Below are 15,364 nucleotides of genomic sequence, written 5' to 3'. Positions count from 1 at the left end.
CTTCTTCTTCTTCTTCTTCTTCTTCTTCTTCTTCTTCTTCTTCTTCTTCTTCTTCTTCTTCTTCTTCTTCTTCTTCTTCTTCTTCTTCTTCTTCTTTTGACTCTCAAGTCTATATTTTCATTTTCATGAGCAGCTAACAGATACAGTGCTTTGAACTTGGAGTGAGGAAGTTCAATCCAGCCTTGGCAAGTAATGTGTGACCCTGTTATTACCTAGACAATGCCTGGGGCAGCTAGCTGGTACAGTGGATAGGGTGCACAGCTTGGAGTCAGGAAGGACTCACCTTCCTGAGTTCAAATCTATCCTCACACACTTACTAGCTGGAGAAAGAAATGGCAAACCACACAGTATCTTTGCCAAAAAAAAACCCCAATGGGGTCATGAAGCTGGACACAGTTGGAATGCCTAAATAACAAAGACTTCCATGGTGTTCTACAAACACTAGGTGCTTAATATTAATGTTTGTTATATTATATCTAGTCAGATACCTTTGATTATAAATTTCTAGACAAATCAGTTATCAATATTTTGTGACTTCATATTTGGGCAAGAGAGGCAGCTATGATGTCATGACCAAGAGCACTGGATCTGGAGTCAGGAAGACGTAAGTTCATGTCTAGTCTCAGATACTTTCTGTAAAGATTAAAATTAATGGTTGGACAATGATGATATGAAATTTTGTGATCGGCCAATATTTATTATATCTTAAGTCAGAAATTTATTTACAAATATATACAAATAAAGAGGAAACAATAAAGAAGAGAAATGTGAGGGGGTTAGAGAAGTTATCCATCCTATCGACCTAAATGTTTTGCTCTGGGTCTGCTTAATCCAGGCAGAGATTAATTAACTCTCAAACAGGAATGCTGGTAGTGAGCAACCACATGGTCTCCTCCAAGATGGAAGCTAGTCTCTCCAGAAGCTAGGAAAGGGGCCCGCCTTTTACTCACCCAATGGAGTAATCCAAGAGTCAAGAGTCCAAGTAGAAGCTGAGCTCTGAACCCATGATCCAAGCCATAGTCTCCAGTAAAGATCCCTTGAAGACTATCTAAGACTATCTCCAGAAGACAATCTCTTCAGACTATCTTCTCAAAGACAATCTGCCCTGAAAGAGTTCTGGACTTACTTTTTATGGTGACTTCTCATCCCTTCCCCTTTTCACAGGAGCCAATCACAGTTTCCAAATTGTCTACCACTGCTTAGGGAGCAGTGTCTGTGGGATAGATTTCTCACCTTCTGAAGGTAAAGATCTCATCAAAAAGGTTCAGTTTCCTGATTTGATTGAATTTCTAAGGGTTTGAATTCTCTAAGTACCTTGCTAGCTTCTCACCTACTACTAAGTAGGGTGTTTAATCTTTTCCTGATTCAATTCAAAAGTAGACCAGGAGGAGTTAATCCTGTCTTTAGTCTAGTGAGGTACTAAGCAGGAGTATTTAAGTTAGTGTTAACTCAGGATAGACAACAGAGTAAAGAATTCTTTTTCACATTCTAGCTGTGGGACCCTGGACAAGTCACTTAACCTCTGATTGTGACAAAAGGATCCACTGGGACCACTGGAAAAAGAAATGGCGAAACATGCCAGTAGTCTTGTCACAAAAACCTCATGGTCTATGGGGTCACAAAGAGTTGAACCCAACTACAAAACAACTGTTCAAGCAAGAGGCATACCTCCATAGAAGTAGATTAGGCAGCCACCCAAATGATATCATTTCAGGATCATGGAAAAGTCCAAATGCCCGCAAATAATTCTTCAAAAATACATGACTCATACTTGATTGGAACCCAGGGTTTCACTAGAATAAGGAGCTTCCAGGTGCAAGAACTCCCTCCACCAATGCAGTGTGTGCTGAAAGTGAAGGGAGGAAGGTAGGATGGAATGGGAGAAAGGAGAGAGGAAGGTAGAGGTCTCCAGCCCTGCCCCCCCCCAGGGGAAATTGACCTCAAATGAATGATCAGAGAGCAACTTTAGGGTTTTGAAGAGCTAGGTTTTATCTAGATTAGAAAGGGGAAGGTCTAGGAAGTAGAAGGTCTAGGAGGTAGGAAGAAAGGGGAAAAGGCACCAAGAGAGATCTGCAGGGTTCAGCCTCTAGCAGGGGAGAGCAGAGCATTCCAGGGTCTAGAGAGAGAAAAGGCGCCAAACTTTCTCTTTTATGCTTTACCTGACACCTCCCACAAAGGAAGTGGGAGTTGTCAGGGGGCAGCTGGGTAGCTCAGTGGATTGAGAGCCAGGCCTAGAGACAGGAGGTCCTAGGCTCAAATCCGGCCTCAGATACTTCCCAGCTGTGTGATCCTGGGCAAGTCACTTAACCCCCATTGCCTACCCTTACCAATCTTCCACCTATAAATCAATACACAGAAGTTAAGGGTTTAAAATTAAAAAAAAAAAAAAAAAAAAAAAAAGTGGGAGTTGTCAGGGGAAGTTATAACAGAGAGAGTCCTGGGACTTGTAGTCTCCCAAGGCTTATAATAATTCCAAATGACACAGCAGATTGGCAACTGTCCTGTGTTAGAGACTTTAGTGGGGTATTGAGAAGTTAAATGACTTGTCCAGAATCACACGGCCATTGAGCAATAAAGGTGGGATTCGAATTAGGTCTTCCTGACTTGAAGCCCAGTTTTCTATTCATTACACCATGAGACCTCGTTCCACATGAATCATATATGAGAAAATTACAGAATGGAAACTACTTGGAGCTTTGTTAAGATGTAATAGTGCTGTAGTAGGTAGAGTACCTGACATAGAGTCAAGAAGACCTGATCTTCAAATCTGACCTCTGATACTTAGATGTGTGACCCTAACCAAGTCATTTAACCCTGTTGGCATTAGTTTCCTCCTTTGAAACATGAGCTGGAGAAGGAAATGGCAAACCACTCAAGTAACTCCAAGAGAAAACTCCAAATGAGTCTGACACTACTTAAATGACTCAAAACCACCAACAACAACAATAACAACAACAGTGCTGTGGTAGGACTGGAGTGCTCCCAGGAATTAAAACTTGGTGGAATTATTCTGGGAAGGTTTCACGGAAAAGGAAAGATTTTAGCAGTGTTTCAAATGAGCCCAACTTCTCTTTGCCCATTTCCTCTGCTTTGCATAATACCTAACAACATCCAATATGCCCAAGATATCCTGCTGTTGTAGCTGCAGGTTTTTATTGTTTGGGAATCTAAATAAAAGCAGTTTCAATTATTCTATGATGGAGTCTGTTAGATATTATAGCTGGGTTTCTTTAATCCATTTTGCAGAGCATGAGTGTCTCTCAACAGGGGTGCTATGCAAGGTCGGGATAATTTCAATTCACTCATCCACAAACTAATGTTTCTAGAAAAGAAAAAACAAAAAATCCACAACTACTGCATCTCACTTATTATAGAATAAAGGTTATTACAAGTTGCAATGACACTTATTACTAAACTTTTCATGTATGGCAAAAGTAGACTACAGGTCACTTATAGCATTGGATATTGACCTAAATAATTAAAAGGAAATAGTATTTATCAAAACAAAGCCTTAAAGCATGAGAATTAATGCAGCCCTTTAAGTTCATTCCTTTTTTGGCCCTTTCTCCAAATTTTATTAAGCTCACAGTAGAATAGCAGTGTTCAAAGAAGGAGGACTTAGTAGGGCTGGGAATGCTTGAGAGTAAAACAAACCTGAGGTTTATTCTCAGTACTTCATGTACTTCTGATCTAGTGGGGCAGTAAAGGCAATCATCCACATAGTTAACATAGAATATATTTCTACATATACAAAAGAAGTTAGTTACTTGTGACCCTGGGCAAGTCACTTAACCCCCATTGCCTACCTCTTACCATGCTTCTGTCTTAGAACCAATACACAAGTATTGATTCTAAGATGGAAAGTAAGGGTTTAAAAAAAAATGAAAGAAAATGAAAAAAATTCAGAATGATGAGTGGAAGGCTCTATCATTAGTATGAATCAATGAAGTTAAAAAAATTAGTTTGAGAACATCAGCTCTGTTTTATATTTCCTGTATACTCTCTTCTCATCATTTTTTTTCTTTAGAAAAATCTTTACCTTCTGTCTTAGAATCAATACTGTATATTGGTTCTAAGGCAGAAGAACAATAAGGGCTAGACAATGGGATTATGTGACTTGCCCAGGGTCACAGAGGTAGGAAGTAACTGAGGCCAAATTTGAACCCAGGACTTCCTTCTCTAGGCATGGCTTTCAATCCGCTGGGCCACCTACCTGCCCTCATCATTACTTTATTTAAAGAGAGACATTGACAAGGTAGAGCATGATCAGAGGCTGGTGGCCATGATATTGATGGTCCTGGTATCCATGCCAAATGGGTCATAAGCAAGGGAATTAAAGATGTTAGTCTAAAGAGAAAATAAAACAGAATCACTGAAATCGATAGCTGAAGGGGATGTCAGAAAATACAGTCCTTTAATAAAAAATAATTTCCACTATAAGACATCCAACAAGTGATCATTTATTTGCTGCTTGAAGAATTTCAAGGGGGAGAGATCCGTCACCTTTTGAGAGAATCTTTTCCATTTTGGGGTAACACAATTGTTAGCAAACATTTTCCTGATACTAAGCCTAAATTGGCCTTTTTTCAACCTCTACCCAATATTTCTAATTCTTCTTTCTTTGGTTAAACAAAGCAAATTTAATCCCTTCTCCATATGGTAGCTTTAAAATGTATAAACATAGCTATCCTGTCCCCAGTGAATCATCTGTTCTCTAGACTTAACATCCTCAGCTCATCAAATGATCCTTATGTGACAAGGCCTCAAGGTTCTTTATCACCCTTGTTGCCCTTTTACAATTAATGACGTCCTTCTTAAATCAAGGTGAAGAGTATAGAACACAATACTCCAGATTAATATAATGAGGGTAGAATACAGTAGGATTGCATGTATTTTCTTTATTTTTGGAAACTTTGTCCTTCTTAATGTACCCTAACGTCACATTAGCTTTTTTGGCTATAGAATTATTCTGGTAAATTAAATTGAACTTGAAGTTCACTTAAAACACTAGATTTTTTTTAGAAAAATTTTCCGTGGTTATGATTCATGTTCTTACTCTCTCCTCCATCCTCCCAACCCCCGACCCCTGTAGCCAACGCTCATTTCCACTGGTTTTTACATGTGTCATTGATCAAGGCCTATTTCCATATTATTGATAGTTGCACTGAGGTGGTCATTTAGAGTCTACATCCCAAATCATGTCTGCATTAACCCATGTGTTCAAGCAGTTGTTTTTCTTCTGAAAACACTAGATTTTTTAAAAACTACTTTTCTCTAATCATACTGCCTCCCTTTTGTATTTGGGAAATTGATTTCTTGTACTTAAGTGCAAAACTTTACATTTATCCCTAATGAATTTCACATTATTAGATTCACCTCAGTACTTTAGCCTCCCAAAACCCTTTTGGATCTTGACTCTGATCATCAATCAAATAATCAATAAGCATTTATTGAGCATCTTCTATAAACCAGGAGATGTGCTAAAAATTGGTCATAGTGAAGAAAGGCAAGACAATCACTACCCTAAAGGGACAATCTCATTGGGAACACAACATGCAAATGATTATATTTGCATAGTTCACATAAGCAGCAAAGTGGATAGAGCTCCCCTAATGGCTGTGTGATGCTAAATCACAACTTCTGTTTGATTCAATTTCTTCATCTTTAAAATGAAGATAATCATAATAGCACTCAGCTCCCAGAGTTGTTAGTAGGGCCTACCACATTGTAAGAGCTAAAGGAATATTAGCTCCCAAGAAGATGATTGATGATATACAAACAAGTACAGGTTAAATAAGAATGATCACCAGAGAGATGGCACTAGAAGAGGGGATTAAGAAAGGCTTCTTGTAAAAGATGGGATTTTTGTTGGGACTTAAAGGAAGGCGGGAAAGCCAAGCCAAGAGGCCAAGATGAAGGGGGAGAACATTCCAGGTATGGCAGACAGCCAGAGAGAATGCCCACAGGCAAGAGAGGGGTTGTCTTGTTTATGGAGGAATGTGATAGCTGTCATCAAGTATTTAAATTGTTGTCATGTAGAAGTACAAATAAACTTGTTCTGTATTGCCTTATAGGTCAGACACCATATCAGCAGGGAGAAAGAAAGTCAAAGGAAATAGATTTCAGTGAAGGACTGGGCAGGGATTTTGGAGAAGCTGAGTTGTCTGATTATAGTAAAGGACAATTTGTAATGTTCCCGGCTAGAAATATCCAAAGTATAGATGATTGTTGGTGAGACTCCAGGCCCTGTGCTCTATTCACTAAGCCATCTACCAAGGCAAGCAGAGATTAAGTGACTTGCCAAAGTCAGTTGGTAATGAACAGTAGGGTAGTAGATATAGTGGTAGGGTAGACCGGGGAAAGATACTCTAAAAATGTCAAAGTTGAATAAAAATATAACATTATGGATGAATTTCACACTTTTCTGAAAATCCCCTGGACTTTTGAAAGCTCCTCTATTCCTCTTTCATTCTCCAATGTTGACATCTTATTAATATTACTCTTGTAACTAAATTATGTTCCTGCAGACCAACCTGAAACTAGACCTTCTGCAAGCCAATTTCTTCAAATTGTCATCTGTATTGGCTGATCTTGAGCAGAGACCTAAACCAACACATCCATGCAGCTCTTGTATCTCCAAGTGGAAGGAGAAGGTAACGTTACTATTTCTAGGAAAAAACATTGTGGTCATAAGTATTTTTTATTTAAACCCTTGCCTTCTGTTTTAGAATCAATACTCTCTGTGGTTTTCAGGCAGAAGAGTGATAAGGAACAGAGAATGGAGGTTAAGTGACTTGCTGAGGTCACACAGTTAAGAAGTGTCTGAAGCCACATTTGAACCTCTCATCTCAAGACCTCACTCTCTATCCACTGAGTCACCCAGCTGCCCCCAATAGAAGCATGTTAAAGTAATGGCCAGGCAATGAAGTTGTTAGTTTAATACTTTGATGTAAATTTACAAATATTCAAGGAAGAAAAATATCCCTTCATCTTTAGAAATGGAGGAACTGAGGCACTATGACTAACAGAGTCATAGAATAGAATAGGGAATCATGGGCCCTAAAGATCAAGGTCATGGTATATTGGCATTGGGAGTGGGAACAAATTCAGGTTACTGAGTAGAAAAAGTAGTTAATCTACTTCCCTTTTCACAACAGGAAAATCATTATCCATCTTCTAATACACAGTTAAATTTTGTTAATTAAAAAATAATAAATTTAATAAATTTAAACAAATTTATTTTATTTATTAAATAAAAATAAAAACAAAGATGGGATGAAGTAGAGAATATTATTTGAATTAGATGTTCTCTATGCAAATAATCCAGATTATATAGAATTTTTTACTATAGTTTTATTCTTTTAAAGTCATAACAAGAACCACCACCAACAATTACTAAGTAATAATCCTACTGAACCTATTTTAACAATCAGATAAAAGAATATATTCATTTTAACAATAATAACTGACATTTTGATCACACTTAAGGTTCACAAAACATTTTATACAAATTATCCTACTCAAAGTAGGTCTTGTGGGTAATGAAATACCTGCTTTACAGGCAAGAAAACTGAGCCTTAAGGAATGACTTGCCCAAAGTCACGCCATTAGTGTCAGAGGTACAACAAATTGGTACTGCTATTTTAGGTATTTAAAAATTGTTCGCTGTACACTTTTTGACAATTTGTTTTATAAATTATTTATATGTGTCCTTACATTTGGTATAAAATATTTATATAAATTTTTTACAATTTGTATAGATATTAAATGGCTGTATAATAAATATGGCTCTACGAAATTTTATAAAAGGAAAACTTGAGAAAAAATTATTTGTAAAAATCTTAACAAAAAACCCTGATGCTGAAGTATAGATGTTCTTATAATATCTCACCCTCATTTTATTGATTCATTGATTTGGGAGTTCATTTTATGCTGGCCTCTATTTTTTCTTTAACCATTGGTACAGAAAAATGAAAGCAATGTATGACAGTGGAGTAAGAGCCTCCTGATTTAAAAAAGTATCCCCCTCTAAAAAAGGTTAAGCCATACTTTCTTAAATTTTGTTTATACTTTTAAATAACATAACAAGTTAGCACACATTTTTTTTCATACTGCATAAATCTGTCTAAATGAAGAGTCATTGTTGTTTGAGCAATTCAAATAAATCACTCTCATATGTATTTGTCACTTTAAGATGTCATTGCTATGTAAATGCATAAGGACTTGGATTCTTGAAAAGATTTGTGCTTTCACCACTGGGGACCCTATACCACTTCCATTTTGGAAGAGATGGTTTTGGCAGTTATTGGAAACATTTACACTTTACTGAACAATCCTCAATAGTCTATTTGTAGGCTTGAACTCAAAGCCATGCCAGCTTGGGAGCATCTGCCCAGATTTTACGCTCAGCTGAGTCAGGGTCATCTCCACCCCACAATAAGGTACTAAAAGAAGACTTGAGTGGAAAATGGCAGCTAATTGCATGTATCTGTTGAGTGCTGTTATCACCTTTCTACATAAGTACAGCAGAGCCCTGTAGCCAGGGGAGATATGTTCCACGACCTACTGTGGATGGCGGAAACTGCAGATATAAGTGAACATCTGCTGTTAACTCCAGTAATTGAATCAGCAGATTCCTGAATCAGCAAATACTGGGGCACAACTGCATTACCCAGCACTGCTACCACTACCTAATGGCTTTGGGGCCATTATTACAATAAATAAAGGCTTTCAAAAAGGCACTGCTTGAATTCTAGAATATAATCAGTGAGAACATAGAGGCAGACTGGAAAAAAGTTTTTCACGGGAGCGTGGGTATGAGGACAAAGGGAGATGAGTCAGGTACTGCGAGGATGGACTTTACCCTGTTAAAAGCTGTACTTGCTTGGCAGGCAGTTTAAAATTTATGAACTGTTTAAGTTTTTTTCTTTTCTGGAATTTTCCAATTTTTTCATTTTTCCCCCTACAGTTAACCATGGGGATCAGTGAATAATGAATCAGCAGAGAAAGGGGCACAATTATATATGTAATTACCTACAATGTAAAAAAAAAAAATTCACTTGTCTTAGTGATTAGTCCAGGGATGATCATAACCTGGATGGTTATCTCTTAATATTCTCTTAATAATAACTAGCATTTATAGATCATTGTACTGTTTGCAAAGTATTTTACAAATATTACCTTGTTTGATCATCATAACAACCCTGGGAAGTGGGTGTTATTATTATTTTTCAGCTGAGGAAACTGAGGCAGATAGAAGCTAAGTGACTTATCCAGGATCACATAGCTAGTGTCTGAGACCAGGTTTGAACTCAAATTTTCCTAACTTCCTGATTAAAATGAAAGGCATTTAGATGGCTCAGGCAGCAGAGCACTTGGTCTGGAGTCAGGAAGTCCTGGGTTCAAATATGACCTTAGACACTTTCTGACTGTGTCACCATAGGCAAGTAATTCAACCTCTGTTTGCCTTAATCCAATTGGAAAAGAAGATGGCAAACCATTCCAGAATTATTACCAAGAAAACCCCATGGACAATATTGCCGTGCCATGGTCCAAGGGATCAGAAATTGCCAGACAAGACAAAGAACTTCCTGACTCTGAGTCCCGCCCTCAGCCTACTATGCCATCTGACTGCCTCTCTTTCTAGTTCATATCAGAAAAGAGCATTGTGGCTCTACTGTGAGCACTTATCCCCAAGGTAACCATTTCCCTTTTCCTACTACCCACAATCAGCATATTATTCTCAATCATTTGGACATACTCATAAGACTTTCAACTTAGTTAAAACCCTTAAAGATTGAATTTGTATTACACATATAAAGATTTTGTTGGCTTCACATGGAGATCAGGGTTATGAATATTGGTTGTAGAATGATGTAATTATGGGAATTCTGGAAAATTACAAAATCAGAAGCAAAATTGGATGGTGTCATTCAGTGATGTATCAAAACAATCTTTTCACATGGGAGGCAGTCCAGTGGATAAAATAATAGATCTGAAGTTAGGAAGACCTGAATTCAAATCCTTTCTTAGACACTTACTAGCTATGTGATCCTGAACTTGGCTTCTCTCTGCCTCATTTTCTTCATCTGTAAAATGGAGATGACAATAGGACCAACTTCATAGGGTTGTTGTAAACATTAGATGTATATATAGAATAAGAGAACATATTAAGTAATTTGAAAACCTAAAGGTGCCAGTAAATGCTAAATGTTACTATTATTATTATTAATAACCAAAGGAACGATACATAAATTATTGAGAAAATTCCTTTAAAATGGTTATTTTTATTTAATGGTCAGTGCTTATGGTGACAATAAATAATCATGCCCTTTTCATTAGTTATTTTTTATTCACAGGACCAGACACACAGTTCAGTAAAAATATCACGTCCTTTTATGACTAAGAGATTAGAAAATGCTGTGAGAACATCTTCCAGTGGACTGTTGAATAATCCAGGATCTGTACCTTTAGGTAACTTTATATCTAATCTCTAAATTTATTATTAACTAAAATCAATGTTGCATATATCTGTGTCAAGAAGAAGGGTTAATGCCAGAAAAAATATGTGATATTCATACAAAAGCTTCATAGAAAATCTGATATCCACCTCCTTCTGAGAATTTAGTGGTCACTACCAGTTGCCAGCACCATCGTTTTTTGGAGCTTTGTGGTTAGAGTCACCACAACCTTCTCCAAGATTGTCCTCTAGCTTGAGAAACACAATTATCTATGTTCTCTTGTCTTACCACACATAAGGGCAATGGAACACACTCTCCACATAACCTCTTGTCTCTACAACTGTAGATCCATATCTCTTAACTACCTCCTGCCAGGAAAATGGGAAGGAAGGAAGGGAGGGAGTGAGGGAGAAAGGGAAGGAAGAAAAGGAAGGAAAGAAAGATAGGGAGAAACAAAGAAACAAAGAAATAAAGAAAGAAAAGTCATTTTCCCTTCCCTAAGCTACAGTTATAACAACCACCCTTCCTCCATTCTCTTGGCTAAAAGTTGGCAAAAGGAGAATAGGAAACACAAAACAACACAATATACTAAGGAGGTCTTCACAATTCACTGAAGCATCATGATACACTAGTTGAAAAACAGTACATTTCCTCATGTAAGCCTATAGCATCACTGAATGTCCTTTCTAGAGTAATCATGTAAGCAACATACAAATTATCTAATCAATGTACAATGAGTTCATGTGAGAAATATGTCTTTAAAACTTTAAATTATATGATAAAACCTTAAAATTATACCTACCGTAAAATTACACTAAAACCTTAAAATTATAGCTATTGTAAAATTATAGCTACTGTCAATTTTCCTTTAATTCAATTCAATAGATACTTGTGAAATACCCTAATGTGTGCAAGGAGCTACACTAGATACTGTATAGAAAGAGAAGAACAAAACGGTGTCTTTATGGAGCTTGAATCCTTATGGAAAGGGACATAGCATGTTTACAAGATAAATAAATAAAATAAAATTCAAAGAAGAGAATTTAATGACTACATAGAACAAAGAAAGCTTCAAAGAGGGTGTCACTTGGGTTGAACTTAAGCTAAGGGATCTAACAGGCAGAGATCAGGAAGAAATGTACACCAGGCATGTGGAACAGACTAGGCAAAAAATTGAACTAGAATGTTCAGTTCAGGGAAAAGTAAATAGCCAGTTTGATTGCTTTATCTATGGTATAAAAAAGGAAGACTAAGAAATAATCCTGATTGAACTAGATTTTGGAGCAGCTTAAATGCCAGGCTATTGAATTTATATTTTGTCATAGAGGGAATGGAAAATCACTGAAGATTTTTGAGCAGGGGAGTAATCAATCACTTAGGAAGACTATACAGGCAGCTGTATAATAAGATAGGTGGAATAAGGAAGAACTGAAAAATGGGAAACAAATGGGGTAGTTATTGCAGTATTCCAGAAGAATGGTGATGGGCACTTAAACTTGGGTGGTTGGCGAGTTGGGAGGAAAAGAAGTAGATTTGAGAGATTATGTGAAGATAGATTCAATAAGGCTTGGCAGCTGTTTAAATATGAAGGATGAGGATGAAGACAGAGTAAAAAAATAGCTCCAAGATTATGACCTTGAGTGACTAGAAGGAAGGTGGTGCCCTCAAGGGAAATAAGGGAATGTGTCAGATTTTGAGGGTGGAGAAGATGATAACCTTCCCCCTATACAGGCTGAGTTATCTGTTTAAGATATCTATAGAACATCTAAGTGGAAATATCTAGCAGTTGATTGATGATTTGCACAGAAATGATCACAGGACCCAGGAAAATGGGTGTAATCTTAAAGACAGAGAAAGAAGAGGTTCCAGACAGAGGAGAGAGAGAGAGAGAGAGAGAGAGAGAGAGAGAGAGAGAGAGAGAGAGAGAGAGACAGAGAGAGAGACAGAGAGAGAGACAGAGAGAGAGACAGAGAATCTGGAAAAGGAAACTAAGAACTGGTGGTCAGACGAGATAACCTCCTAAAATAATTAGGAGAGTGGATTATCATGGAAGTCCAGGAAGAAGAGCGTACTATGGAGCTGAGGATGAGTTTGGGTGTTGAAAGCTAAAGAAAAATTAAGTAGAACAAAGGTTGAGAATAAAAACCTATGAGATAGAATAGTTAATGCATTATTAATAAACTTGAAGATAACAACTTTAGTCAAATGGTAGACTTGGAAGCCAGATTGCAGAGTTTACATTTTTTTTTTTAAACTCTTGCTTTCCCTTCCATCTTGGAGTCAATACTGTGTATTGGATCCAAGACAGAAGAGTGGTAAGGGTAGGCAATGGGGGTCAAGTGACTTGCCCAGGGTTACACAGCTGGGAAGTGTCTGAGGCTGGATTTGAACCCAGGCCCTCCAGTCTCTAGGCCTGACTCTCAATCCACTGAGCTACCCAGCTGCCCCCCAGATTGCAGAGGTTGAAAAGTGAGTGGTAGTTTACAAAGTGGAGCCAAGAATAAATAGCTTTTACTAGACATTTGGCTATGAAAAGGAGAAGACATGGAGGACAATAAATTGAGGGGATGGTGAGGTCAAGTGGAGGTTTTTAAAAGGTAGGGAAGCCTTGGGCATGCCTGTAGATAGCAAAGAGCCAGTAGATTAAAAAAAAAAGATTGAAGATATGAGAAAGAGAGACAGAGACAGAATGATAGGAGAGGCCAGGATCTGTAAGAGACAAAAGATAGTGAATGACACGATTGACATAGGAAAAGGAATCGTTGACAAAAAAACAAAACATCTCTTTTTCAGAGACCAAAACAAGGAAGAATGAGGAACAGTATAGACTTAGTTTTGAAGAATTGAATAGGTTAGAAAAAAGAATAGACTGCCTTGATTTTCTCATTAAGGCTAAAGCAGAGATTTTCTGCCAGAAGAGATGGATATAAAGGTCTTGAAGAGAGCAACACTGCTCGGGGGGTGATAGCCAATTAGAGAAAAATAAAAGATCCACCATGCAACAGTGAGAGCCCATTTTATATTAGTATAAATATTTAAAGGCTCTATTTGAATGATTTTTTTCCATCTATGTTCAGCTGCTGGAGAATAGGAGCCAAGAAGGTGAAGGAAGGATGAGGCTAGGGACACAGGGGTAGGTTTGATAATGCATAAGCAGTTATGAGACCTGGAGGCAAGTGATTCAAGGTCAACTCAATAAGCTCAAGACTAGAAGAAGGTGACAGCAGTGGGGATTGGCTAGCTGAAAGGCAATGAGATGCTGTTATTTAACTGCACAGATTTCTACTATCCTTCTCTGTGTCTAATGAAACCTTGTAGTAATTGCAAATTAATATGTTTCTAGCTTCAGGAATCACCAGTCTTGGCAATGGTACATGCAAAGCCTTATATCAATTTCAAGCCAGAGGAGATGATGAATTAAATCTGGAAAAAGGTAAGATATACTCTTAAGTGTTGGATGCCTTTCTCTACTTTAAATAATAATACTGGGGGCAGGTAGGTAGCTCAATGATTTGAGAGCCAGGCCCAGAGACAGGAGGTCCCAGGTTTAAATCTGGCCTCAGATACTTCCTAGCTATGTGATTCTGGGTAAATCTTTAATCCCCATTGCTTAGCTCTTACTGCTTTTCTGCCTTGGACCCAATGTGTGGTATTGATTCTAAGATTGAAGGTAACGGTTTAAAAATAAATAAATAACAATATCATCACCAAAGAGCCTTACTTTGGCTTAGTTATGTGTTCAGGTAATCCTTGTAACTCATGACTACCTAATGAAGACAGTACAAATTTAACTCCATCTTTCACAAGATAAAAATAAGCTCATGAATGAAAAACAATTTAGTCAAGGTCATTTGGTGAGTTAGCATTTCTTGTGTTTGGTGGTCAGGCTTAGGAATTTAATATGGTTTTTGCACAGGAGGCTCCCAGGATCTTAGCTCCTAAAATGTTAGAGTGAAAAGAGATCTTAAAGATCATTTAGTTCAAGTTCTTCATTTTAGAAAGCAAGAAACTGAGGCCTAGGGAACCTCGAAAGAGACTTGTCCTAGGAAATACAGCTAGCTAATGACAGAGCCAAGAGTAAAAATTAGAGACTCCTGATTCCATAGCCTATGAATTTTCCACTATAGCCTGCACTTCTTACAATTTTAATTTGGCATAAAAAGTTTCATATAGGAATTCTGTGGCAGGTTAAATCTGTCTTAAAATTGATTGACAATCAATTATTAAGTCACAACTATGGGTCAGTCAAGGTGATGAGTGTGACAAATACAAAGAGAACACCAAAGCAGTTGCCCTCACGGAGCTTACTTTGGGGAGAGAGAGAGAGAGAGAGAGAGAGAGAGAGAGAGAGAGAGAGAGAGAGAGAGAGAGAGAGAGAGAAAGTGTGTGTGTGTGACAGACAGACACACTGACACACTGACACACAGAGACAGAGACACACAAGAGACAGAGAGAAGAATTTTTTAAAATCATAGCCAGAATTTAGAAAATACTCTAAAATGTTGGAAACATTTTAGATATTATCTCATTTGATCCACAAAATAACCCTGCAAGTTAGATGCTATTATTATCTCCATTTTATCTGGAAAACTGAGGCTGAGAAAGGTTACAGGGAATTACCCAGGGCTATAAAAATGAATAGTGTAGCTTATGGAGGGAAGGCACTAGCAAGTTGGCAGGGACAGGGTGCTGTGCACACAGGAAAGACTTCTTTTGGAAAATGGGGTTTGTGCTGAGTCTTGAAGGGATTCTAAGAAGCAGAAATAAGGAAAGAGTCCGTTACAGGCTGGAAAATGGCCAGTGCAAAAGTAGGAAGACAGGACATGGAATGCCTTCTTTTTCTGTTGTCACAAATGGTGGGGCCATTAATACGAGAGCAAAGATCTGGGAATATTGATTGGCGA

The 15,364-nt window shown here is 37.7% G+C and overlaps 1 protein-coding gene across 2 annotated transcripts in view; it reads left to right on the top strand.

Moving 5' to 3' along the window:
• NOSTRIN (nitric oxide synthase trafficking) overlaps positions 1 to 15,364 on the top strand; it is an 88,083-nt gene that overhangs the window by 67,679 nt on the left and 5,040 nt on the right. For both annotated transcript variants that reach the window (XM_044669813.1, XM_044669812.1), the window contains 3 exons: positions 6,528 to 6,653; positions 10,359 to 10,473; positions 13,804 to 13,893. In XM_044669813.1, coding sequence (XP_044525748.1) covers positions 6,528 to 6,653; positions 10,359 to 10,473; positions 13,804 to 13,893 — 331 coding nt within the window. The remainder of the gene's footprint in view (positions 1 to 6,527; positions 6,654 to 10,358; positions 10,474 to 13,803; positions 13,894 to 15,364) is intronic.

Source organism: Gracilinanus agilis, chromosome 3 (assembly GCF_016433145.1).
Source record: "Gracilinanus agilis isolate LMUSP501 chromosome 3, AgileGrace, whole genome shotgun sequence".
Taxonomy (NCBI): domain Eukaryota; kingdom Metazoa; phylum Chordata; class Mammalia; order Didelphimorphia; family Didelphidae; genus Gracilinanus; species Gracilinanus agilis.
Note: the sequence above shows the minus strand (reverse complement) of the source record. Positions and strands in the feature narration are given on the sequence as shown.